Genomic DNA, 26397 nt, shown 5'->3' with positions numbered 1-26397 from the left:
TTTAAAGATCCACACCTACAAAAAACGCAATTTGTTTTTTTTAACATGCTTTTGTGGTATTTTTCTCACGATGAAAAACATGACTGAGAAAGTTAAACTTAAAATCGAATTTCTGGGTATTTCTCTATGGAAATTGTTGTGAATTAGAGGCAGACGAAATAATACCATGTAGTGCTATCCTAGGCACTTTAACATTGGGAGTTGGGTCATCTAGACCCACTAGACAGTGTTCTGAACCTTTTTTCTTCAATGATTTGTGATCTTCACTGGTGTCCATGGATTACATGAAATCTTTCCACCTTTATCCACCTTTGTCATGGTAGGAATAACATGTCAATGCAAGGGCGGGGTCATCTAAGATAGCACAAGGGTTAAAAAAGCGTATATTTGTTAGAAAAAACATGTAACGGGCATGCCACAGACTCCCTGTTCATCTCCACTCTGAAACAGGGAGGAGAAGGATGGTGGGGTTGCTACATGTCAATGGTCCCACCCACAACTCAGAGATCATTTCTATCGAACTACTGCCGCTCTGACGAAACTATGTTTTAGAAAACAACACAAGTTTTTGGATTTTGGCCTAAAATGCCACAATCATAGTAAAAAAAAAAGCAAAGGAAACACTTTGAAAAAGCTCAAAAGATGATTAGAGTGGCTGTTTAAAGACATCCTCCTGTAGAGGGTTAGATCCGAAAAATTCTATCCAAACAGTGAATATAGTTTGTGGATATATAACTTAAAATGTTTTTTCTATTGTAAATGATAACCTTGTTCTTGTGAGAAAATACTTGATCATGTTTGTGTGTTTTCTTTGTATAACTCCTGAAGGATAAACACCTTATCATTTAAACTTCTGCAGAGAGGATTTGAAGTAAATATTTTCCATTTTACTTTGCAGAAAACTGACTCATATTTTCTTGTCTATTGACTCATTTTAGTCTTTAGCAACAATATTTTCTCTGTTTGGATTTTGGGAAGCATGCAGCTCTTTTCATTAATCCAAGGTACTTTTAATCAAGGTAATTTTCAAATGACACTAAGACAAACTCTTCGATTTGATGTCGTCTGCCACCCTGACTTACCAATGTTATCTTGTCTTTAATTTTTCCTGCGCTTTTTCATCTGTTAGTTTGATTTTCAACCCATTTCACCAAATGAATCAGTTAGTTCAAAAGGGGCCCAAGTCCAAGAGGTTTATTTTTTCCAGGAAATGATTTAATTGCATAGCTTAAAGGGAGGCTACACCAAATGATTACAGTAATACTTTATCCAGATTTAGCACCAGTTCCTAGCTTACAAATGCTATAATATGAAGCACCTCACTTTTATCATTTCACAGGACTAGCAAACTAAAGTCTCTGGACTTGGGCCCTTCTTGAATTAAACAGGGGCGCTGCCATATTGGATAACTAGTGCTGCCATCTATGGGATAAAGCTAAACCCATGCAAGAGAGGCCCACGTCCAGGAATTTTGCACTCAATGCATTTTAAATGTCAAGCATAGTCAATACATTACACAGACTTGGGACTTTTTTGCACATAATCAGATAGCATTTCCCTTGAAGACCATAGAACATATAATACCTCCATTTTGAAAATTGTGGACTTGGGCCCCTTTTAAACTAACCGATTCAATTTCAGTATGGAAGCAGCATGACATATGGAACATGTACACAGAAACTCTAAAGCAAGGGTGTTACTCGTTCTTGAATTAGGAAGTTAGTCTTGCATCCATGAAGACATTAGAAGAGTAAAAGAGGTTGGTGTTTGTATATTTTCTGGATATCAAAAAGCAAAACTAATAATTTTAATTTTTTTTTTACATTATTACCCCAAACTCGGAACTATCTCCTGCTCCAGTTTTCTTGTCTCCCTATAGAGTTCCTGAAGAAATGTACAACACTGTGGGTGCTAACTATTTGCATTCTGAGAGAAGTTTATCCAAAATCTCAGTTTGAGCATTCAAATCCTTCGAGATCCTGGCAGTTTATCCAAAGGAGCAGTGAGCATATTATACCTCATTACAACTGTTTCATGGTTATCCTCTGTTATCTCCTTCTATTTTTAGACTTTAACGGTCTTTAAGAAATCCATGGGGCATGCTGCTCTGCAGCCTTGTCTAGACCGGGCAGATTTACAGGTCCTCTCTTGTATCTGCAGCAACTTGACTGCTCTCACTGGAGGAACATAGAGATGTTCATCAGGTTTGGTTATGTGGGAAATCTTAAAAGATGGTCAAGGTAAAATATTAAATATATATATATTTATATTTATTTATATCATTTTTTCTATTCTAATATATATTTATGTCTTTTGTGTGAAATACCCTTTTTATCTATGATGGAAAAGAAGAATCTTTGTTTTTTGTTTGCTTTCCTCTTTTATCATCAGCTCTGTAACTGAATCAATAGACAGTGGTGCAGTCCCAGACTAATGTGTGGCTCCAGTGTAGCAACACACCAATGATGAGGAGCAATTGTGTGTGGTTAGAGAGACAGCAGCTATGACATCACGCAGCAGCTAAGCCTACCACACGGCTGTTTTGGGTTGACCACCTGTTAATTTCTCATTCCTTTACTGCTGGGAATAACATACAAAAACTTAGACCCAAGTCTTATTCGAACATTTCCAATCCATCTTCAGTCAAACTTTTTACTCCAAGTTCACAAGTTAAACCCCCTGAAACAAGGACCTTAAAAGTGACTGTTTTAATTGTGGGCCTCCAGAGAACACAAGAACAAGTATACGTGCGCACACATGCACACACCATAGTGAGCATCATTTCGTCAAAGTGCTTACTCATGCTGTAAGCATATAGCAACTTCAACAGACTAGTGAAAAAACGAATACATACAAACAACCCCCTTAACAGAACTTTCATGTTCTATCTGTCAGTAACCATGAGTGAACATGTTCCGATGCTTCCAGGATGTGAGGCCTAACTGTTGGCGCCCACAAGCTTAAGCTGAACGGTATTAGTAAGTAACAGTGTGTTCTTGCAGGCCTGTCTGAGGCACACAAGCCCACACGGTATGTGGTGCAGTGTAGCAGCAGTAATGTGAGATGCTGTCAGGGCCTGGAGTCCCATTAGCAAGCATTCAGTGCACAGAGTGGCTTATTGGCCCCTCGTACCCCACCACGCATGCACAGAAACCGCTACACAAGGTAGACTCTCATTCACAAAAAAAAAAAAAATCTTAATTAGGGGTGTTTTTCTGTCCCCAGCTCTCTCCATCTCTGTCTGTGACAAATGTACATGCAAACAAAAACAAAAGCATTAACAGCAAAATTGGAACTGATCAAAAGATGCTTGGCATTCAGCAAACCGAGTCCCAGAGGTGCCGTTACATCTTTCCACTTCCCACAGGGAGCAGCAGAATTATACTCCTGTTCCTCAACACCCGCCCGCTGTCTCCCTGCTCTAATCACAGCCAGGGAGGCTCAGGCAAAAATGCCATGTGGTGCTCATGTGTGTTTTTTTTTACACTCATACACACTGTGGAAACACCTACCAGCTAAATCACACACACACACATGAGGAGTAGGTTCTGTGTTTGCAGGTGCACGCAGGTAGAGGAAGGCGGCGGATCAGTGGAGCGGCTCATTGTCAGGGAGGTAACAGCAGAGGTGACAGACTGTTGACTGCTGACTGCTGTGCGTGTTTATATGTGTGTGTTTGTGTGTGTGCGTGCGTGCGTGTTTGTGTGTTATTTTACCTGTTTAGTCATGGAGTCTATGAGTCGAACATAAAAGTCCTGCTCTGTTCTGATGCCTGTTGGAGAACAGAGAACATAGACCGTTAAACGCCCATTTAGATGCATTTTAAAAATGTTGTCTCTTACAGGATTGTTACACTTTTAATGTAGGAGCTCACCCATATTTTAACAGGATTAAGATAAAAAAAAACAAGTCAGAATTACAGTTTGCATACATAAAAAAATTACAAATTAACCTTTTTTCCTTCCTATCATATGTGAATTTAATCCAACTGTATCCCCCCTCAGATACATTGCCTCTTACAGCTTAAAATATATAGCTGAATTTACTTTGGTGGAACAGTTTGCACACATCATTTCCTCATAAATACTGTAAAGTACATGTATAGTACAGTCGTACATACTTAATCATTACTATAAATAAAGATTTCACTAGAAGGGTGCAGGCCAAAACCATTGCATTTTGCAGCTACGATTATATTTGTACTTGTAACAAATTCCTACAGTGATTTTTTTTAACAAAGGTTATTGAAATTTGGATAGAAAAACGTTTACATTTTAAAAATTGTGGAGGATTTTTATTTGACATCCCAGTGGGACACTTGAAAAATCATTTTTGTATATTTTTAAATAAATTCTTAATTTAGGCCTATAGAAATACAAAGTAAATCTTTTCTTAAATTAAATGCAATAAACACAAATCTGATTTCAATGAATGGGCCAAAGATCTTTTCTGCTGTTAAAGATACAGTTTTGTTTTTTTATTTTGAAATGTAACTTTTCTTCTGAAACTCTATTTCTCCAAATAAATATTATTTATACTCTGTGGTTACGTGAAGTGTTGAAGACTATCCCTTTTTTTAAGTGTGGGATAAATAAAAATAAGTGATTGTCGTTCTCCATAAATAAATAAAAATGAATAAAAATCAGCACAGGTATTGCATCATTTCTGTGTTAATTTCTCCAGTCTCCACGTTCATACAAACTGCAGCTACAACTGTCAAAAAATAATTATTATTTTTTGACAATTATTCAAAAATGTAAGAGTGGACAACCTCATTCCGGGACAGTGACAGTGACGAACCACAAAGCTGCTGCAAATCGGCCGCAACAGCTGCGCTGAAATCTGACTGGATAGCATGAAACTCTGTCCTGCAGTTTGTGTGACATAAAGCACTTCTGGCAGCCTGTTGGTTCTCTGCAGCATCACATCTCACTGCTCCGAGGACAGCAGGACATTTTTCCAAATTAACTCTTCTAAAGACGCGCATCTTCTTTCAGCCCGCGCGCGCACTGGGGGAGGGAGGGAAGGAGGGGAGGGGGGAGCAAAAACTGTGAATGATGCGAGTTGGATCCACTCACCGTTGCTGTAAAGAAGCTGGAGCCGGTAATGAATCCCGTTGTTGGTCTTCTCTCCGCTGGTCTCCTTAGGTAAAGAAAAATGTATTTACAATTTAAAAAATGAGCTCTGAAGAGCGCATGTGCAAGATCATGCTACTGAATTATGTACAACCGCTGTATAGGTTCAAATAAATCAGTGATTTAATGTTTCACCCTCGTTATTATTGTTGTTGTTGTTATTTTTTTATTAATAATAAAATTATACTAATATTTTTTTGTTTAGAGGAAATGACTTTTCTGCTCTGACCTTCTCCTTTTCGATGAAGTCAACGAAGCTCGTCCTCTCGATCTCCACCGGCTGACCCTGCCGGTCGTACAGCGCCAGGACGAAGTGGAAGAAGTTGGACTTCCGCAGGTTGGAGGGCGGCTGCTTCTCAAAGTGAGCCCGAGCCAGACCCACGCCACTGCGGACACGTGAGACGCGTTTTAGGGGAAACTCAATAAATAAGATCTAAATATCTGTTGTTCTTTTCTTTTCCAAATACATGAGAAAAATGTTGAAGACTTAAAGAAAATCCAATGTGTTTGAACTTGTTCACTTATTGGAATTTCTTTTAATTTAAACTCATACTAAATGTTAATTTCTTCAAAGTAAGTTGCTCGATTTCTTTACTTAAAATCTATTTTTTTAATAGATTTTGACTTACCCATAAAAGCAAAATGAATGTTTATATTTTAAATAAGTATATTTTCACTTCTGAAACATGAATGTTAATCCAAACTGATCCAACAATCTATGAACTTGATGCGCACAAACACGAAGCGCTCAGCATCCTGTAGATCCAAAAGTTTCTCTCCGGACAGCAGCTCTCATCTGCAGCATCCCTGACCGCGTGCTTCCCCGCATGGAGGAGAGGTGGGGGTTTAGTGGGGTAGTGGGGGCAGCCTCACCTTTGAGCGGCCGTGTTGGCGTCCAGCACGCCGCCCCCCTGCATCCAGCTCCGGACGTTCATCCCTCCGAGCGGCTCCTCTTTCAGGCTGCTGCCGCTCCTCTGGATGCTCTCCTGAATTCCAAACATGAACAAAACTCCCCTGAATCCGCTCCGCTGCTCTCTCTGTGTCCTTCAGCCCGACTGATGTTCACTTTCTCTGCTCCGGATCCTGCGCTCTGATCCGCGCTGGTGCGCTCCTCAGCTGCTGCCGCGCGCACTTCTCTCAGAATCAGTCTTTACTCCAGTTCCCAAAAATAGGGGGTGTTTATTAAAACAGACGGAAAACCATGGCTGTAGGCTGAGGCCAAAAAAGTCCAAACAGAAGCAGAACCGGCCTGAGTCACTGTGGAGATGTTCAGAAGTGACTATTTGACTTCTGCGCGTTGCGCGATTTGAGCCGTCAGAGAGGGAAGAAGAAAAAAGGATCAAGGTGTAGCCGGATCAGATGTCCGCATTATCGGACACTTCTTTCCTTTTCTGGCTCTTTGCTGTGAATGCCAAAGCTTCAAAGCTTCAGCCCGGGACGTGAGGCACACGGGCGGGCGTGGTGCTGTCCGGAGCAGCGCTGAGTCTCCGGAGCTCTCAAGACTCCGCGCACTCTCAGAAGAAAATCGGTTTGTGAGTCTTCCCGGAGGACCCACTCTGAGAGGAAAACGCACAAGCTTCTCCCGCCCCGGGGAGGGAGGGGGGAGGAGGTGAGAGAACGAGAGAAAGAGGACGGGATGAGAATGGAGAAGAAGGGAGGGGATCGATGGAGAGGAGGGGATGGGACAAAACGAGGGTGAGAGCAGCAAAGCGGGCCCCCCACCCCTGCAGCTGCCACGGCAGGTTTCGGAACTCCTTCTTACTTTTTAAAACTGTTCCACGTCGCGACAAAACCTTCAAACACGCAGGTGAGGCTCTGCGCGCGCGCGCGGAAAACGGACCGCTGCAAGCACTTGCTCCACGCGGGCGCACGCTGAGGTTTAAAACTCAAAACCGAGCCACGTGCTGAAGAGAATCAAACATCCCAAACATTTAACAGAGGGTCCCGGGACTGTTAGCCAAACGGACCCACAAACTTTAAGGATCTATCACTTAAAAAAACTGTTTCTTCTATAAAATCTAACTTTAAGTTCTATTGATAAGAAATACAGGTGGAAGACATTTCCTCCAAACCGCAGCTTTTAACCGACTTTTATTTACATCACCGGCTTGGCTCCATTTAAAAGCCTTTTTTTCATCTTCATCATAACATATTCCTGCTCTCCATTGTCTTCAGTATGGGCCCTCGTCTTTTTTCAGTCTTGTGCCGCAAGACACACAAACAAAAGTGACAATAACAATAATTAGCTCAAAATAACAATGAACATAATTGAGGATAATTGCTACCAGATTTCCCCGCTTTGTCTGTCCGTCTGGCACCATCTGCTCCTCCAAACTATTTATCACGTCGCCCAGAGGGGAAACCAAAACATGCAAATATTTTGATGATGCTTTGATTAAAAAATGTAATAATATAATAAACATCTATGTTGAGGTGTGAAAGGTCAGCAACCTTCCATTCTGCTGGCTGTGAGAAATGATTGGCAGCGCGTTTTCTGGCTCGAAATCCCAAAGGTTGTTGAGGAAACGATCTTGACCTTGATTAGCGCGTAAAGGAACCTTTGACGCTCCTCTTGCTTATTGGGAAAGTGGCGCAAAGTCCTGTGCGGGATTTACGATGGAGATGAAAATAACAGACTGTGGAGCGCGATGACCAAATTCATCTATCATGTCCTTAATCATTGAAATAATAAACGATATGTTTTCCTTTTGATTTCAAAACTGCATAAATCAGTGTGAAAAAATGATTTCTTTTGATTGTTATTAGAAAAATTTAGGAAGACCATATTTATTTATTTTGATCATTTGTAGTTAGCTGCAGTTTGGAAAAACGAGGATACTGGAGAAATTAATACAGAAATGATGCAATACCTGTGCTATTTTTTTCTTCTGGATAATGACAATCACGTGTTTTTATTGATCCCACACTTAAAAAAACGATAGTCTTCTGGTAACCACAGAATATAAATACATTTATCTGGAAAAAAGACATAAAAATCACTTGTCACCTCAAACAGGATGCAAAAAGGTTTTATACAAGTATTGTTTGGAAGTCATTTTGATTCAGAAGAGCAGTTTCAATTTTATTTTAAGCATATTAGGCGACCACATTCAGGTGAATCTGGTTAAATTGGTGCCAAAACGCCTACGAAAAACGTAGAGACGTAAAGGAGGATCCGTCTAAAACAGAAATAATCAGGCAGGATAAATGAAAATAAACGTCAAAAGATTGGAATATTTCATAAAGTCACTAATTCCCCCTGTTTCTGCACAAGAATGCGGCTCCAAGAACGCACGGCGTTTTGGAGAAAAGGTTCATCTGTCCGCTGCCGCACACTTCCATTTCAGTGGTAAAACAACGCAACAGCACCCTCTAGTGTTTCACTAGTGCAACAGGATCATTGGGCAAACAAAGATTATTGCTAATCTGATTTTTGCAAAGTATTTTAAAAGCCAAAAATCTCTATAAATAGAGTGATGGGTGTTTGGCCAAACAGGGTAAAAATGCATGCAAAGTGAAGCCTCTTCATTTCAAAACTGACATCTCATAAAAGCTCAATGCCAAACTCCTTATGTTCTCACCATCCCACTTTCTTAAACTAAAATCATTTCAGGATTACACCTAAAAGGCCCTTTCCATGGAAAAGGAAATGGAATGACAACTTAAAGCTGTTTAAGTGCAATAGAAGTTTATCAAGTCTTAGGTCATTTCTTCACGAGTTCCAACTTTTCTTGATTACCTTCTCTGCCTAAATGACGGTGACGCTGGAACACATTGTGATGCCAAACCCTCATGAGCTTCAGTAAAACACAATTGTTCAGCTGAAAGTCTGAAGAAGATTCACTTTCCATTGAAAGACTACAGCAGATGTGTTCACATCTGCAAAAACTTGGAAATGATCAAGTAAAAATCTAGAAAGTGTCTTGGTTTATAAATTGATTCTAGGAATTCTTTGCCAATGTGCAGTTTTTTATTTTTATTCATACCATCTGATCATTTCAAATTGTAATATGATATTGCACTTTTAAATATTTTTAATACCTAAAACAATTACTAACCTTTAGCATAACAGTGTAAGAATTTACTCAAGAATTGAAAATTAAAGACATTTAAACAAAACAAAAAACACTAGTTTACCATTGAAATTTTGTTATGAAATAATTCAGGTACTTCCTCCAAGGGTTTGTTGGTGCTCTCTTTAGTTTTTATGCCTAACAAGCAAACCAAACATCAGCTAAAGTCCAAAGTACTGTGGGCTGTACCTGGGGAACAGTCTGCCTGAGGATGTGAGGGTTTCATCACTGTGGGGGGTTTTGAAGGAAAAACTCGAAACTCTTTTTTAGCTAAAGTTTTTCATTAGTTTCTAATTTGGTTTTATGGACAGTTTTTTGTTGGTTTGTGTAGAATGTCTTCTTTTTAACTATTGTTTAAATTATACGTGAAGCCCAGAGGCGTTCTCTAGCAGGAAAAGTGATTTAATAAAGTTGAATTTGAACTTGAAGTTTTTTCAAATTTGATTTGTGTAGATCATAAAAAGATGAGGCTTAAGCTCTAATATCTGATTATAGAAATGTAAAGGGATTTCTGTTTTTATCAGCTGACGTCATTTAACATTTTCAGAGTAAATCCAGTACATCTTACATGAAGGGATAATTAAAAAAAAAAGGCCCACTTATTATGTTTTCATGAACATGTAACCCATGTTGTGGATCTAAATGAAACACACTCACACCGTGTCTGCAGTGGATGGTTCATTTATTGACAGCTTCTCTTTTTCTTTTTCTTTAATTAAACCAAGGCGATGCCGGGTATCGAGTCTGAACCGGTCAGTCTAAACCAAACTGTTGGGGTGGGGGGGGGGGGGGGGGGCATTTGAAAGCAAACATTACTGGCACTCGTCACCAGATTTCATAGAAAACGTTTCTATCAAATCTGAAAAAGATCCCTGAACGTGACCTTCAATTCAGAGTGAAATCTGTCAGACAGGACCGATGTGGACAGCTGGTAAAGATGCTTTCAGCAAAGACAGAAAATCTGTTAACAGGGAGAAAGTTGGCAGCTGTAGATTCAGTTTCTAGATTTGCTTGACGTCTAAAACTGATATGCACGCTCTTCTAAATATTCACACACTTTAAAACTCATGGTAAAGAACAGAAATGTTTAACATTAGAAGCACCAATAATGAATCTGTTGGCACAGCACATAAAAAAAAAAGACCTGATGCATTTTCTACGAAGTTAATCCTACAGAGGACATCTCACCTATGCAACAAAATGTCACAATGCACTTTGTTAAGATGATTTAAAAACTGATGTAGATCAGTTTTAGTCAAATGAAGATGTGAAAAACTGGGCTGAGCTTTGAGTAGTCTGTGGAGACTGCAGCAAAAAACAAGAAAAACAAGCAAATGCAGGTGGAATCAACAGCTGACAAACTCCTGCCCAACAATATTCACATTTAATACTGAAATGCACATTCACAAACAGCTGCCAAAGACATTTATCCACTTCACACTTCTTTTTTTTATCTTGCGGGTAAATTTCTCGACTCAAAAGCCGGGAAATCATTAAAAAAAAAAAAAATTGCTGATGTTTTTCTTGGTACAAACACGTCATTAGGTATTTAAATCAAAGGATTGGAACTGAAAAGAAAAAAAAATACAAAGTTTTTCTGCCAGTCTTTCAAAAGAAAATGTGCAAAATGCATCAACCCCTACATTTCATTTTAAAGAAAAGAAATTGGCCAGGTTTGATCATACAGTCATGTATTCATTCTCAGTCCTGAAGCCAATGGTTTTACATGTAATAGTAAAGTAATATAGAGTAAAAGGACTGTTAATTATAGAGGAAGTAATACTTTAGGGGTTAAACAAACATCTCCAGATTGTCAGCACCGGGCAGATCCCACCCCTACCACTAGAGGGCACCAGAGTGATCACACCTGCCTGAACAATGCTTCATTCGGCCTGGAGAGGCAGCAACACTGACTGGTCTAGCTGATCAAGAAACCTCATCCCCTCAGAGCCAACGTGAAGCTGTGAGGAAGAGGAGGTTGGCCGGGTAAATATCAGCACTCGACTGGTTTAATACAGCTTCTTACAGAGTGACATGAGTACACGTTACACACAAACGGGTCAGGCTGTTTCCATCAGAGGGTTTTTGGTTGCCGACAGCCACATAACAGCTTTGGAGAACTGCTAGTATAAATGCCATTAGTGCAAATAACAACCACAAAGAAAAAATAAAAGGTAGAAAAAGATTGGTAAGCGAGGTCAGAGCACATTGACCAAAACGTAAGACGGGTCAGCGTGCATGCTCCACATACAAGCGTGAACGAGAAGCTCCAGCTTCAACTGATTCCTCGCCCCCAACGCCTTTCTGTCGCATCCCGCCTCGTTTGCCACCACAGCAGAGTGTGCGAGTGAGTGTGAAAGAGGCATATGTGGGATCCTAACGTGACAGAAAAGCTGCCAAACGGCTCGCTCTGCTGGCAGCAGCGTCTCACGCCTAGAAAGGAGCGAGAACGCAAAACCTCTGTGATGTGACTGGACGGAGCGAGGCGGCTCGGCTCTGGCTCTGAAGGAGGTTCAGTCGTCACGGATACGGAGTGTGTTTGTGCGTCGGCTGGGCTCAGGAGGAAGCAGGCCAGAGCGTACATGAGTGAACTCTTTTGAGATGCCACATTCCCACCGTTCCGTTCAGTCTAAAGCCACTCATCAGCGCCCTCGTCCAGTCCAGCTGTACAGTTCTCAACAAAGCGGTGCAAAAATCCCCTCAAAAATAAGATTTCTGTAACCGTATTACAAAAGCTTTGGCGGTGAGGGACATACGTGTGTTTGCTGGGACCAGCCTAACAAGTTGGTTTCATACATTGAAGCAGGAGAACAGTGACGTGTGAGATGAGTCATTGCATGTGAACCCGCCTCCTTCTCCCACACAGCAACATAGGAGTAGACCGCAGCATGTAAACCTGCAACAGGCTTCAGGTCATGTGATGGCCTCCAGACACATTCACGCTGTTAAATGTTTACTATGTACTAATACACAAACCTACAATCTGTGAGTTAAAAGCTCCAGAAGGTGTAGATTTTTAGGAAACGTGAGGACTGTGATGGTTTCCATAGCAACCATGAGTCCCACGGTCTCACAAAGCTGTCTCAACCTCTGATCCGTTCCTGAAGGAAGTCATGGCACATACGGGACGAAGCGTGCAGCGCTTCAAGTTAAAGCTGCACAAACAACAAGGCAGGAGGTCTGTCGGTAAAACGGCGTCGACGCTCGTCAAGTTCAACCTTTAGGATTTCAGACATGATGAATTCTTGTTTTGTTTTTTTTGCAGCGTTTAAATCAGAAAAACACAACAGAAGAAATGTTGACCTTTGACACGGAGCGATGTTACCATATCTGAAGGAAACTGCCTTTAACGTACCAAAAGCAATAACAACTTTCAGACCAAGTCAGGAAAATCTGCTGAGAGATCTTTTCCTCTTGGAAACAACATGACAGAGTTGGATTTTCTGCATGACGACAGAGCCAGAAGCTAAGACAGGTAGAGTACGGATGTCTAGATTGTGTTTTGATGTTCATGCATGGGCGGGGTTGTGGGCGGGGCTCAGAGGCTGCACGGCAGAGGGGAACATTCCTCAGAAAGGCCGGCGAGTTGGTCAGATTGCGTCGGCTGATCTTGGCGTGGCTCTGGTCTGTTCAGAGGACACACAGAGCCTGGCTGCTTCATCTGTGAGGATGACTGCTTCAAGGTGGAGGCGGGGAGCGGGTGGGGTCGAGATGGAGGAGTGCAGGGCATGTCTAATGTGTCTGGGGTGGAGGAAGAGGAGCACACATCATCTGTTGTCTGATGTGAATCCGTCTCACGTGAAGAAGAGGAACAAGCTGAAGCTGAAGATGCCTGACTAGCAGGGTGGTGGTGGTCAGGGTGCATGCCTGAGGGTCCCTCCTCTTCCTTTCTTGTTCCCTCTTCTCTTTCTTTTTCTGTGGCCTCATCCTTCTTAGCGTTGCAGACTGCTGCCATGTCTCCTTGTCCTCCAGGATTCTGATTGGCTGGAGGGACGTCGGCGGGGACACTGGCGGCTGGGGATTGGCTTTTGAGTTGTGCGTGACAGAGAGGACATGTTTCTTGGACATACAGCCATTTCTTCAGACAGCCAGCGTGGAAGAAGTGACTGCATGGAGTGATCACAGCACTCTTCATGTCCTGAAAGAATCAAAGGGAATTTAGGTCCAGAACTTTATGAGTTCTTGATTCTGATTGGTCAAAAAAACACACACACAACAGTCTACGAACCTGGAAGCAAATGGCACAGATGTCGTTGTACTGTTCCAGCTGAGCGTCGCTGGCTGTGGGGAGACTTTTGATCTTGTTTACCGCGTCTCTTCTGAGCAGGAAGCTCTGCCAGCCCAGCTGGGCTCTGAGCCACACGTTATAATATGAGTGAACCAAGATGATGGTGCTTCCCATGACGCTCCACTCCCCAAAGACAGTTTCTGAGACGCCGTAGCACACCACACAAACAGCAACCTGGAAAGGTAGAACGTCATCCAGCAACGCCTGGCTGTACGCTAGAGCTATTCATTGCCAGGACTCTGGGGTTTTGTGCGTTCATGAGTGTGTGGGCCATGTACCAGAAACTCCAGCAATCTGTAGGTCCCATTGACATAGTAGATGACCTCATCCATGTTCTCCACCGGAGCTTTCCGAAACTCCTCCACCATGAAAAGGACGTAGATCAGCAGAGTACCGAGAACCTGGAGGTCACAGAGGAGAAATGTCAGTTTTTATCAAATATTTTTTAGATCCACTCTGATTGTCTTTTAATCTATTTTTAAAGCATGCCCAGTTTTTTTTTTAATTATGACTATGCAGTTTTTAGCCAAGATAAAAAAAACTGTGTTGTTCCCTGAGACCATAGTTTCTGCAGAGCCGCCCCTCTGTCCCTCTTGTCCCCCCTGTTACTAAGAGCTTGGAGCAGGAAGCTTGTGACCCACCCACTGTATTTTCTACGTCACTTTGTCACAGCTTTTTTTTTTTCTTCTGCTCCTGATTTGAATAAAGAAATACTCAGGACTGCAATTTTGAGCCTAATTTTCTTTAGATATGTTTTCCATTATCAGAAAAATGCCAGAAAAACCGAAAACAAAATTACAATTTTCATTAGAAAGGATCTGTAAGGATATTTTATAACAATCAGTACTTTCAAAAGCATTCTTCTCTTTTCTTTTCTGTAAGAGTAACTAAAATAAAGTAATAAAGCAGATACATTAGAGGGATTGTTGCTGTTAGTAAGCTTGAAGTAGAACATGAAATGATGTGGGCTAAACTTTTGCATTTTCTTGTTTAGAAAAAAAAACATTTTTTAGCATTCGGGTTATTTTTGGACTTAAGTGCATTACCTGAAGAGAGGTGAGGATTGAAGAAGAGATGATGATGAGGAGCCAGAAATCCATATGGAAGAATTGACAGATCATGTAAGACATGTAGGCTGGAAAGATCAGGAGGAAGAGGCACAGGGACACGGCTCTGAAGTGCTTCCACAGACTCCTGTGGGGGGAAGAAAGAGTTTTGTATTTTGTCCAAATAAGGACAGTTTCTGTCTTTCTTATGCGTTTTGTCATAAGAGAGAGAAAACTAATATATCTATATATAAGGGCTGCACGAAATGAGGAAAACTCGCGATTTGCGATATAAGGGATCAAAATTGCGATGATGATATAACTTGCGATACATGAGCAAATAGCAAAACAACCCGAAACATAATTTACATTTCACTGCAACAGTTAAATTTAGAGTCAACACAACTTCAATTACACTCCAAATGACCATCGTCTACATAGGAGGCGAGCATCTAACATAAAAGGGCTCCATCTGATTGGTCAAATGCATGAACGGATTTGTTTGATCCGTTAAACATTTCAAGCTGCTTTAATATTGTTTAAGCACATTTAAGGTTATCATTTATCGCAGTTTTCGCTGACGTTTGCGATATATGTATTGCACAGCTTGATACTATACTTATTGTGTAGGCCTAGTATAAATATACAGTGTGTGGATCTTACTTGTCCCTGGAGGCCCCCAGCGCCAGGACTATGGGATCAGCAATTTCAAGCATAGACTGCAGGATGGAAGCAACCACAATGAAGAGGATGATAGAGAGAAGGAAGGCTCGATGGATGACCTGCAGCTCTATCAGGCCGGTTTGGACGGCGAGGATCAGCAGGGTGATGCCCTCCGTCATTCCTCTTTAAAGATTGCAACAACAACAAAAAGAAGAGGTATTAAAAAAACGACCAAAGCCATTTCTAGCAAAAAAATACTAATAAATAAAACGCCCACTCATTTATTGACCAACCTGTGCATGGTGTTGTCATTCATAAAGGCTCTGTAGCCCTGCAGGTAGAACTTGCATAAAGTGAGAACTCCAAGAGCGATGAAGGAGACTGTGAAAACTAGACCCAGCAGAGAGTACGGAGTACTGCAACATTCTGCAACGCTGCAGACACGCAGGAGATGGAGAAACATTTAACTCAACATTGGCAACAAGAAAGTTTTTTTTTAATTATTTCTTGCCTTCATGCAAAACATCAAAAATGTCCCTAAAGCAACATATTTTCCACATCATTTCAGTAACGCAAGATTCTCTCAATAAAATCTAATTTCACATACTTTAGAGAATAAGAACAAATCTCTTATTACTCCACTCTGATCATCGTTTGATCTGCTGTAAACGCATTCCCAGTAGTCTTTTAATTATGATTATGCCATTTTTAGCAATTTTAGGCTTAATTTTCTTTGTACATCTCCTCCATCATGAGAAAAGTTCCACTCGAACTTGTTAAAAACACAATTTTCATTGGAGTCTTTAGGAGATCTTTAAGCTGCTTTAGGTTATCTTGTTTATCTTCTATAGTTTTGATTTCTGGAGAATCCAAATGTATAGAAGGAACTAGGCTTCTCATAGGGAGAAAAATAGTCTTGATATGTTCCATACAGTTTGAATGGTGGTGTTCGAGTCTCACCTGGTGAGGAATAAGAAGAGAAGTCTCTCCCTTGAGGTTGGCTGGTCTCTGGTGCTAAAATATGTGTAGATCTGCAGGGCGAACAGCAGCAGCCAGAAACACATGAAAAGAACAGGAAGGACCAGCTGGTTCCACAGAGACATCCCCAGGGCCAGGAGACCGTACACTTCCACAACCTGAGAGAAAAAGAATCCACAGAACCACTTTAGAGAAAGAAAGGATGGAAAAAAATACCAAGCACCACCGATCAGCAAATAATAAAGTCGTTTCACAAATGGAAAGGCTTGCAGCATTTGGCCATGCTGATTATGTATTACCTGAGCAAGTTCCCTGTAGGCAGTCTTGGCTAGGTTGTATGGTACCAGCAAGTTTGACGCCAAAAAGTAAATGACCTCCAGGCCTGTGAAGATCATGGAGAACTTATTGATGAACACAATGGTCTCCGGGGGGACCAGACACAATCTGGCCACCAGAGGGAGGAGGTGAGCAGAGAAGAGCCAAATCCTCTTGGTTTGCATTACACAGGAACACAGTGTGCACACCACCAGCTGGCCTGGAAGACACAGGCACAGACATGAATGCACCATTACCAGAAAACCATTACAACTAATGCCCTAGGAGCATTTTAAACAGCTATTTATTAACCATAAAAGTGTTAGTTTCCTGATACTTCCATTTCTCTAAACTCAGTACAGCCTATTTAAACATATAAAGCAAAAGGTAAACATTAAGTCTAGTCTAGATTATGAATTAAATACTGGCTTTTTGAGGATTGGAAATAAAAGTTAAGCAGTAATTGTGACACTTTATGACAATTATGTTACATTTCAACTAGAAATAGGACAATTTTTCTTAAACACTAAGTTCAAACAGCTTTTAACTTCAAGTGTGTCAAACTAAAAAACATGTCTGAAAAAAAAAAACACAGTGATTTTATTGGCCAAGAAAAAGTGTGTTTATACGAATAATGTCTCGATAGTTCTGTTCAAGCTATGACTAAAAAGCCAGTGAGATAAGAGCCTAATGCTAAAAGCCTGGATCACACTGATGTGTAACAGTATACCTATGAGAGCCGTGGAGAACCTGTTCATAGAGAGCGGTTCCAGATAAATAGGTCCTTCATAACCAGAATCCAGTTCACTGCGAACATAATCCCTGAAAAAGAAAGTTCAAAAATAATAGACAGGCTTGAAAATCTGCTGAGAGCTGAAACACAACACCCTACAGTCACATAATAGGCTCTGAACAACACGCACCAGGAAACTTTGATTATATATGGCTCATTCTTTTCAGAAAGATCCTTGCATAGAATCAACTACTAGATACAAATATAAAACACTTATGTTAAAGTAGAATCAACTCAATATTAGTAACTTCATATGATAAGGCAAGGCTAAAAGATTTAAAACTTTTGTATCTGAAGCATAAAAAAACTGACTAAGAAACAGATACTGGAAAGCGTTTTCGGTGGGTTTAAACAGATGAGCAGCTATTTATACCTTGAAACCTGGTGACCGGCGAAAAGGAGCAGGGCAGTCAGAACGTACAGGTACAGTTTAACCAGGTGCTGACGCGGCAAAGTCAGGAGCACCAAGCTCAGGATGTAACCTGAAAGAAAACCAGGAGGAGTCGTTAGACAAAGAACAAAACATCCTACAGCATCTGTGCATGTTCTTGTTTGCAAACCTCATTCCATGCTAAGGCATGAAGGAGATACGCTCAATATCAAATCATTTGAACATGCAGAGTAGTGTTGTATTTCAATCAAAATATGGAACCACCTTTGAGCAGGTTTATCAAGCATTTGTAATCCCTAAAACACAGTCCAGACCCTCTTGGTTCAACAGTAGTTCTTTTATTTGCTCTCTGTTTATTGTACTGGTCCACTCAGTGTTTCTCTGCACAGACAAGTGTACAAATACAAAGCTATTTAGAAGGAAAAATAATAAAATTAAAGAAAAAAAAGGTGCCTCTTATTTCTCTTCAATTACATACCAGCTCACAACCTAACAATGCAATTTTACTGTTTAAATCTAAATGGTATTGGAATCTTGTTGGTCAGTAAAGGTGCAAACACTAGAGCTTTCTACTGTTTAATAACTGAAATGTTCATATTTGAATCCACAAAAAGTACTTCAAACACTACTTTCCTTTTTGACTGAACTGGATTAATGTTTAGAAAAAGTGTCCATTCACAATTTAAGAATTGTTTTGGTAAAGAATGAATGGTAAAGACAGGAATCGCTATCTTCACAACCTGGACCAAGCAACAAAATGTAAGCCTTCTGACAGGAATCCTGTATTTCACAAAGGATATGACAAAGAAGACGGCAAAACCGAATCCCACATTTGATTTAAGGAAAAGAAGAAAAAAAAAAAAATCACACGCATGTGCATGACGTTTAAAAACAGTTAGACCCTAGAGCAGGGGTCGGGAACCTTTTTGCCCAAGAGAGCCATAAACGCCACATATTTTTAAATGTAATTTCGAAAGAGCCATACAATAATGTAGTGTCCTTTTCCCACACTGAGACTTAACCTCTTTTAAGGTTCTTTATTCTGGTTAATGCAGGCTGTAACAAATGCCGTAAATTAATTCAGCAGCTCCTGAATCTCTCCCGCCGAGACGAGAGCGCTTCTCCCAACTTTATATTCCCCTGCTCCCGCTGCAGCCCTCCCATTTCCCTTATTCGGCCCATAGCTGAACCCCATTGGTCCAAATTAACTAACAACAGGCTGAGCGACAGAACTAAGAGCCAATCAGATCTCTGCTTGATGCGTTCAAGGAACTCCAGAACTTTTAACGCGGCCCAACAGCCAAGTTAAACTCAGTCCGCGACAATATGTTTAAAACTAAATATTCAAGTGAATGTGTGCATTTGATATAATTTCAACACTTTTAAAGGACAATAAGTCTGTGGATTATTTTTAATAACATTGTTATGCTGTTGTTAATAAATGATGAGTATTTCTCGTGGTAGTTTTGCTGATGGTTTAGTCTGGTTGATACGTGGTGAGTTTCTGCTTCATGCAGGCGTTGATACTTTAAACGTGATCATAGGTCTGAATGTTCTGTAAATGTGAGACAGACTGCTCACATGCAGACGGGGAGCCAAACACACACTCACTCGCTGTAGTGAGTGACAGGCAGCAGGTTTTACGTTTTTACAATCCCTGCGCGATTCACCTTACTGACCGAGCCCACAACTCCACCCCCACCCTCTGCTTTCTCCCTCTCACATCCCGTCCCCGCTACTGCGCGCTCTTTCTCAGAGACGGGGGCGCGCAGTTTTAGGCACGGCAATTCACAGGTTTCCGGGTGGTACAAACTCTGTGAAATAATAGATAATAGTAAAGTGATAGTGCTGGCGCAGATCCTTCTCTCCAAGCACCGCTACTACTGTGCGCCTCTGGCATCGCATCGCGCCCGAGAAGGACTGGTCTAATGAAAAATAAAAAAATAAAAATGTGTCTGCGAGCCACATGTGACCATCAAAAGAGCCATATATGGCTCGCGAGCCATAGGTTCCCGACCCCTGCCCTAGAGGTTATTCTGAGTATGAGTGGAAAAATAAAAGCCACCAAAATCCCAAACCACTTTGCAGTTCGTTTTTTTTCCAACAAGTTTTAGAACATTTGTGTATTGTTGTAAGTGCATGCGTCATTACTTTCTGTTTTCGTTTCTCCAGCACTGACCTACGTAATGCAGATAGAGTGCCAGGTATTTGTACTGAAACAGGGGGTTGTTGGACAGGCTGGAGCGTTGGATCTTCTGGAAGAAGGAGCTGACGTCCCAGCGGTAGAGGACATCGAGCAGCATGATGCTGGGAACACGCAGACCCACATTGAGCACAGCCTCGACGCGGTCCTTCACTGCCATGGCCTCAGGTTATTTGCTGATCTGCAGGCAGAACTGACCACTAAGACGTGTTGTTGGCAGTGGGCACTCTGTACAGAAAGATAATACAAAGAGAAAAATTGGAGTATTAAAATAGTCCTGGAAGGTTGGAGGCAGAAAAGAAAGAAAAGAAAAAGGGGAGGTGTGATTGGTCCAAGTCGGAGAAAGTTGCAAAGCCACGGGGGAAATAAATAGAGATGGCACAGGAGGCAAAACACACACAAAAAGTGTCTTTTTTTTGGGTAATATGATGATTCCAGGGTTTACCTTAAACACTGGCCAAATAAACCTCAGTCAGCGAGGCAGAAACTGGTGCCAGCTAGTCAACCAATCGCAGGCTTATTGAGCGCAATTAAGTTTTATTTGAATCTAAATCTGCTTTCTCAGCAGCACATTGTTCGCTTCAACAACAACAGTGCTGCTGAGAAAGGGGGGCTAAGCTGAGCAGATTTTATGGTTGCCTTAAATTCTTGTGAGCTAAAATGATCATGCTGACTCAGAAAAGTAATTAGAACACTGTTCAGTTTAAAGAAAACAAACCACATTATGAGGAAATGCTTTTGCTTTCTCTGAGTCAACAACCATTGTCTACTAAAAACTGTAGTACAGTAGTTCTCAAAACTTTCTCTTTGGGTAAGTTCTTATTTTCAAATCAATCACATAGGGATTGACACAGATACATTTCTGTGCAATTATCCCTGAATGGCAGGAAGCAACTTATACATCTGATTTTAAACAGACTTTTCTTCCTACTTTTCAAATGTATCTAGAAAACGTAAAGGAGAAGCACCAACACAGACGATGGAAACAACTGATGCTAAAGCTTCAGACCAAATCTCAATGTAGACACATTTAGGTGTTCTGACACCACAGTCCCGCTTGTACAAACAGCAACAGACGCAGTTTTGGTGACATGAAACCTGTGTCAGTGCTACACTTCTTAAAGAGCAGTCTTGGTTGTGCTTCCTGTGTCTCCAGTTTACCCCTTTTGCTATCTTAGATGACTCCACCCTTCCATTGACGTGTTCTCCCTACCATGACAAAGGTGAATAAAGGTGGAAAGATTTCATGTAATCTATGGACACCAGTGAAGATCACAAATCATTGAAGAACAAAGGTTCAGAGCACTGTCTAGTGGGTCTAGATGACCCAACTCCCAACGTTAAAGTGCCTAGGATAGCATAAGGGTTACAGAGTGGTCCTATCGTCAGCATCTTCATGCAGCAGAACCACTCAGCTGCATTCCAAGCAAATGTCTACCACCCAAATTTAGTCTTATGTGATCGAGTTCTCCTGGAAATTACATCTCCAAATAAAATATTTAATAAGCAATTATTAGTGTAATTTGAAATGTATAAATTGTATTTAGTAATGCTTATATTTATTACACAATTCCTTACTGATCCTCAAAGAGCTGAACTGTTATTTCAAAGACCCTGCTGGTCCTCCATAGCTGATGTCACTCTTAGTAAAAGGCCTTTTATTTAATTATTCCATGTATTACAAATCAATACTTTCATAAGCAGACCACTAGCTAAAGGAAAAACTGTTTGTGCTAATGCTGCAATTCTCTGCAGACAGGCAGGATTTTAAACTATAAGCAAATGTCAGCGCTACGAAGAAGATGGTGGTGTAAAAGAAGTAAAAGAGGCTGCAATTTAGAGGAGGGTGCCTTTATAGTAAACTGACAGGTAGGCCTGCACAATAAATCGCAAATTTATCATTAGCACGATATCAAGCTGTGCAACACGCATGCAAAAGACGGCAAAAATTTGTGATAAATGGTTTCCCTTGAATCTGCTAAAACAATCCTGTGGCAGCTTGAAGAATTCAGCAAATCAAATAAATCCATTTATGCATGTGACCAATCGGATGGAGCCCATTTCTGTTAGATGCTCGCCTCCTATATAGTATAGGGTCATTTGGAGTATAATTAAAGGTATGTTGACTCTTTAAATTAAACTGTTGCAGTGCAACTGTTTTTGGTTGTTTTGCTATTTGTTTGTGTATCGGAAGTTATATCGGCATCGCAATATTCATCACTAATATCGCAAACCGTGAGTTTTCCTCACATCCTGCTGCCCTACTGACAGGTTATGTCCAAGTCTGTCGCAGACTCAATGATGCAATCATGGCAGGTGCATAGACAGAGCAGGACTTCACAGGTAAAAACTATTATTATCAAAAATTAATGGCTGATAGGGATAGTGTTCAGTTTATATAACCATTTATTGATACCATATTGATCCGATGTCATAGTGTATCCCAACAATAAAAACTAATTGGCACCTAGGAATGTCAGGAAGACGAAGATCACAGGATAATAAATCAAGACCTACCAACTTTCTAGAATAACCGATAACAAAACATATCTAGATTGACCCACATTTAAAAATGTGACTTCTTCTTTCTATGATTGTTAAGGTGGAAGAAAGCTTTTAAGACCCACTCCGATAAAAATCATGTTGTTAGTGTTTGTCACGTGATGAGACATTTTCCTCATAATGGAGGACATATATAAAGCAAATTAAGTTTCAAATTGCATTTCTGAGTATTTCTTTATTCAAACAGTTGAGAATCAGGAGTAGATGGGAAAAAAGAATTAGTTACAAACATTTGTAGCTGTGATGTAGAAACTACAGCCGGCGGCCCACAAGCTCCCTGCTCTGCTTCATTCCTAAGCTTCTATTTGCAGACAAATAGATCCATGTATGTCTTTGTTTTCCTTGACCGAGCTGGCATCTGGCTCCAAGCTGTACGTCTGGACAGCTCTGATATTGCTGACCATTTTTGTTGCACCCTTAATGTTAGGTTGGGGGTGTGAGGGGTTGTAAGCTACTGGAAGAGGGTGTAAAAAGATGGACGTTGGAAAGTAGGAGCAGGCTTACTCCATGGCACAGTTCTGGACACAATTCAGAAGAAAGTTTCTAATGAAATACTGCCACCCTGCAGAAACTATGTCTGAGAAAATGATACAGGTTTTCTTATTTTTGCTACAAAACAAAAAAACATAATTACAATTAAATCCTTTATTTCTTATTTTTAAAAGACCACTGGCTTTTACAATGGATCCAAAGATCAGAGTAGGACTTTCAGAGCTTTCACTCAATAAAAATAATCTTGCTAGGTTTAAAAAAAACTTGAGCTGAGATGGACAATAGGAAATCCCAAAGCGAAACGCCCTCTTTCTTTTTTTGCTCTCAGTGATGAGATTCCACACAATAAAAGTGCATTTATATATTTTTAAGCCCTCAATTCGTAAGTATATATTTAAATGCTCAGAGAAAACACATACAATTGAGTTTAATCTTAGTATTAAACTCAGTATAATAGTTTCCTAAACAAAAAAATCTTAAAAATGATGTAATGGTGACATGAATAACAAAGTTCGGCTGCTCTTTGCTGACATTTTTGACTACATCTAAATTTTTAAAAAGTCATTTGGAAAAAAAGGAATTTTCTATCTGTAATTATTCCTGCACCACTGGGACGATACCTTATGTAACTGTGAATTCATTGGACAGAGATGGCTCCGCAGAATCCAACCTTATATAACAGAATTCTACCAAGGTATTTTTATCTATCCTAAGCCATTCATGGATACATTATTTACTGTAGTAAAACAAGGGTGTTCTGGGTAGCTAAACTGTTTGATTGCTTAACAGTGACATGAAATTATGTGTCGGAATTCACATTGGATTGAGATTTTGCTTTAAATTATTACAAAAAATGATATTTTTAAGATATTAACTGTTAATAAATAGGAAAGAAATTAGGCATTTTTAATGATAAACATGAAGTTGAAGTACAAACAGTGCAGTGCTTGTATTTAGGGTATTATTTGTGACTGCAGCAAACAAAATGAACACAATCAGGCTTTCGTGGGACCACAATCATGGATAGATTACCTTATATGTCAAAAACTGGATGGTTGAACCTCAGTCTGCAACACAAACATGTTCCTTCTAAGGAAATACTGAAACCATTGACTGTAAAGGGGGGCAGGTCTGCAGTGTTGAACTACAGTAACCCATTCATCTTTGTAAGAAATACTGTCTCAATACACTTTACGTACTGAGGGAGTTATCATACTGACGGGGCTAGGCAAATGCAGCAGTTATCCGAGAATAAAACACAATTTGAATAAATGACTTGTTTAAAATAGGTGAATTTGTTCAGGGGGGCTTGTTTGTAGTAGCACTAGTCCTGTATACGTTATTATGGGTGAGTGCTGCATCGGCTGCTCTACGTGCCATGATGAACTCTAGTAACCCCATCCGTCTCAGCCTCAACGGAATAAATATTTATTTATATCCGCTGCACCGCAAGAAAGACTGCAGCGCCTAGCTATAATTCTGGGTAAAACAATTAACAATCCAGTTGTTCGTGAGTAACCGGAGAGCAGTGGCTGACTTTGGAACATGAGGGGAATGCTCTGAAAGCAGTGACAGTAGTACGTGAGCTGCGTGGAAGGCATGATGAGCCGCACCGCGCAGGCAGCAGCAGCAGCAGCCAAGCGCATAGCCGACGGCTAAGAGGGTTAGCGTTGTTGTCAGTTAGCCAACTCGCTACAACATCAACCAAACACGCTTGGCCACAGCGCTAAGTGGGGGAAAATACGTCCTCTAGCAATTGAATGCTGCTAACAAACAAGCTAAAATATATAGCAGTGCAGCTTATTGAACAAAGTTCCAATAAGCCGCCGTGGCTAACGAGTCCAGAAGCTAACAAATAGAGAACCTCCGCTAGAACCTTCACCCGCGCACAGAAAACTAACAATAAACGGGTTTAGAGAGAACCTTACTTTTCGGAAACGATGTTCCCACGATGAAAACCTCTTTCGTGGTGCTTGACGAAACGTTTATGGAGCATGTTAACTCGGAAATGTCGATGATAACGGTCCCTTGCAAGCGAGCGCTCTAAAGTAAAAAGAGGCTGCCCGTTCGTTCATCTTTCCTGGCAGCCATTACCGAAGTACTGGAGGAGGCAGGCGGCTTGTGTGCATGCGCAACATGTCGTCCCGTTAAGTGTTTCAGTTTCGGCCCAACGGGGCTGATTCAACATGACAGAGTTGTTAAAAGACCTTACCCAAAAGTAATTGAAACTTACTGAAAGTGAAGCAGTATAGTTGAAGTTTACGTTTTAAGAAGTATTCCTTTAGTATACTTCCTATACAACACACGTGGCATAGGCCAACTTACTCTAAAATAAACATTGTGTTGACACTGTCAATAGAAGACACAACTTCATTAATCAACAATAAAATTGTAGTTCGAAGCTAAAAAAAAAAACCCATGAAGAATCTTTTTTTATTTAAAAAAAAAATCCATCCTCATCTAGCTGCCAAAAGTATCCTGAAGGTAAAAACAGCTTTTTCAGACCTCCCCTGAATCCGATTTCCCCCGCTCCCCACTGTTCTGTTACATTATGTTACGCTACAGTTTATTTTATTTTCCTATTTGGCGTGCTTTATTACAATTTCCCATTGCAATTTAAAGGGCTTATTCTATGTAAAAATCAGTTATTGAGCTTTTAAGTGTATTAAAATGTTTATTCCTCACAAAACAAAACCTCAAAGTGGTATTTTGATCCGTTCACACATTTCTGAGCAATCCTCTAAAAACCTTTGCTCTGAGCACCAGCCCTTCCAGCTCATGAAAACAAGCAGGTTCTCACGCGCTTGACTTAAGACACCGGGACGAATATTCGCCAGGCGTTTTTCGACACGTTTTTTGTGTTCACACCCAGGCGATTTTCGCTGACGATGAACCGAGCGAACATGCAATTTCATTCCCTGACATTAGATGGCGCTTAATGTAAAACAGAAATACTCCTGTACACAAGGTGGCGCTGCGCAACTTCACGCTTCTTAAAGTCGCTTTTCACTCAGAAGAAGAGAGCAAGTATTTACGCGATTGTCAGAATCGTACAAAGAAAACATGAATATTTCCAGCACCAGTAGCTCCAGCTCCAGTTCCAGCGATTAAGAAATTATTGTTGTGTTAAATGATGAAAGACGCCGATTTTGGGTACATCCCATAGTTGCGAGAAGAGAAGAACATGGGGAGTTTTATCGACTGATACAAGAGCTGAAACTGTATCATGAGCGTTTTCAGGGATATTTTAGAATGTCCGTCATTATTTCTTTGCGGCAGTGTAGATGCTACTTGGCGTCTATCTTCTTCGCTGGTATGTGTGCTCAGAAAGGCAGTTTTGTGTTTGAGCGCCCCCAAGTTGTGTTTTACTGTAACTTCAGAAGCTCCAGACACGTGTGCAAAAGCGCCATTCTCATTGGTCGTATAGTTTTTGACGCGGCGCGTCAAACCAAAAAAAC

At 40.7% G+C, this 26397-nt stretch overlaps 2 protein-coding genes across 2 annotated transcripts in view; both read right to left on the bottom strand.

Moving 5' to 3' along the window:
• The window catches only part of LOC101175674 (transcription factor COE1), a 90978-nt gene extending 84285 nt beyond the window's left edge, over nucleotides 1–6693 (bottom strand). The window contains exons 1-4 of the mRNA XM_004076149.5: nucleotides 6009–6693; nucleotides 5365–5521; nucleotides 5079–5142; nucleotides 3717–3772 (exon numbers count right to left, since the gene is read on the bottom strand). Of these exons, the coding sequence (XP_004076197.2) occupies nucleotides 3717–3772; nucleotides 5079–5142; nucleotides 5365–5521; nucleotides 6009–6136 (405 nt within the window). The 5' untranslated portion in view covers nucleotides 6137–6693. The remainder of the gene's footprint in view (nucleotides 1–3716; nucleotides 3773–5078; nucleotides 5143–5364; nucleotides 5522–6008) is intronic.
• A 3180-nt stretch (nucleotides 6694–9873) lies between these two features.
• On the bottom strand, nucleotides 9874–25276 carry LOC101159766 (RING finger protein 145). Its single transcript, XM_004076254.5, has 12 exons — nucleotides 24868–25276; nucleotides 19862–20113; nucleotides 17665–17773; nucleotides 17229–17320; nucleotides 16483–16718; nucleotides 16166–16341; nucleotides 15499–15639; nucleotides 15206–15388; nucleotides 14543–14690; nucleotides 13775–13897; nucleotides 13437–13670; nucleotides 9874–13346 (listed from the first exon to the last, which is right to left on the bottom strand). The coding sequence occupies exons 2-12, from the start codon at nucleotides 20043–20045 to the stop codon at nucleotides 12747–12749; spliced, it is 2226 nt and encodes a 741-aa protein (XP_004076302.1). The 5' UTR covers nucleotides 20046–20113; nucleotides 24868–25276; the 3' UTR covers nucleotides 9874–12746.
• Nucleotides 25277–26397: the final 1121 nt, after the last annotated feature.

The sequence above is a fragment of the Oryzias latipes genome, chromosome 14 (assembly GCF_053564925.1).
Source record: "Oryzias latipes strain Hd-rR chromosome 14, Olatipes_Hd-rR_3.1".
In the NCBI taxonomy this organism is placed as follows: Eukaryota; Metazoa; Chordata; class Actinopteri; order Beloniformes; family Adrianichthyidae; genus Oryzias; species Oryzias latipes.
Note: the sequence above shows the minus strand (reverse complement) of the source record. Positions and strands in the feature narration are given on the sequence as shown.

What these genes read in the sequence shown, in the direction of transcription:
- LOC101159766 (XM_004076254.5), bottom strand. Translation starts at nt 20,045, where the DNA reads ATGGCAGTGAAGGACCGCGTCGAGGCTGTGCTCAATGTGGGTCTGCGT. An exon ending in ACAGATTGCTGGAGTTTCTG is followed by an intron (nt 13,671 to 13,774) that starts GTACATGGCCCA and finishes CTACCTTTCCAG; the next exon opens with GTTGCTGTTTGTGTGGTGTG. An exon ending in TCTGTGCCATTTGCTTCCAG is followed by an intron (nt 13,347 to 13,436) that starts GTTCGTAGACTG and finishes TGATTCTTTCAG; the next exon opens with GACATGAAGAGTGCTGTGAT.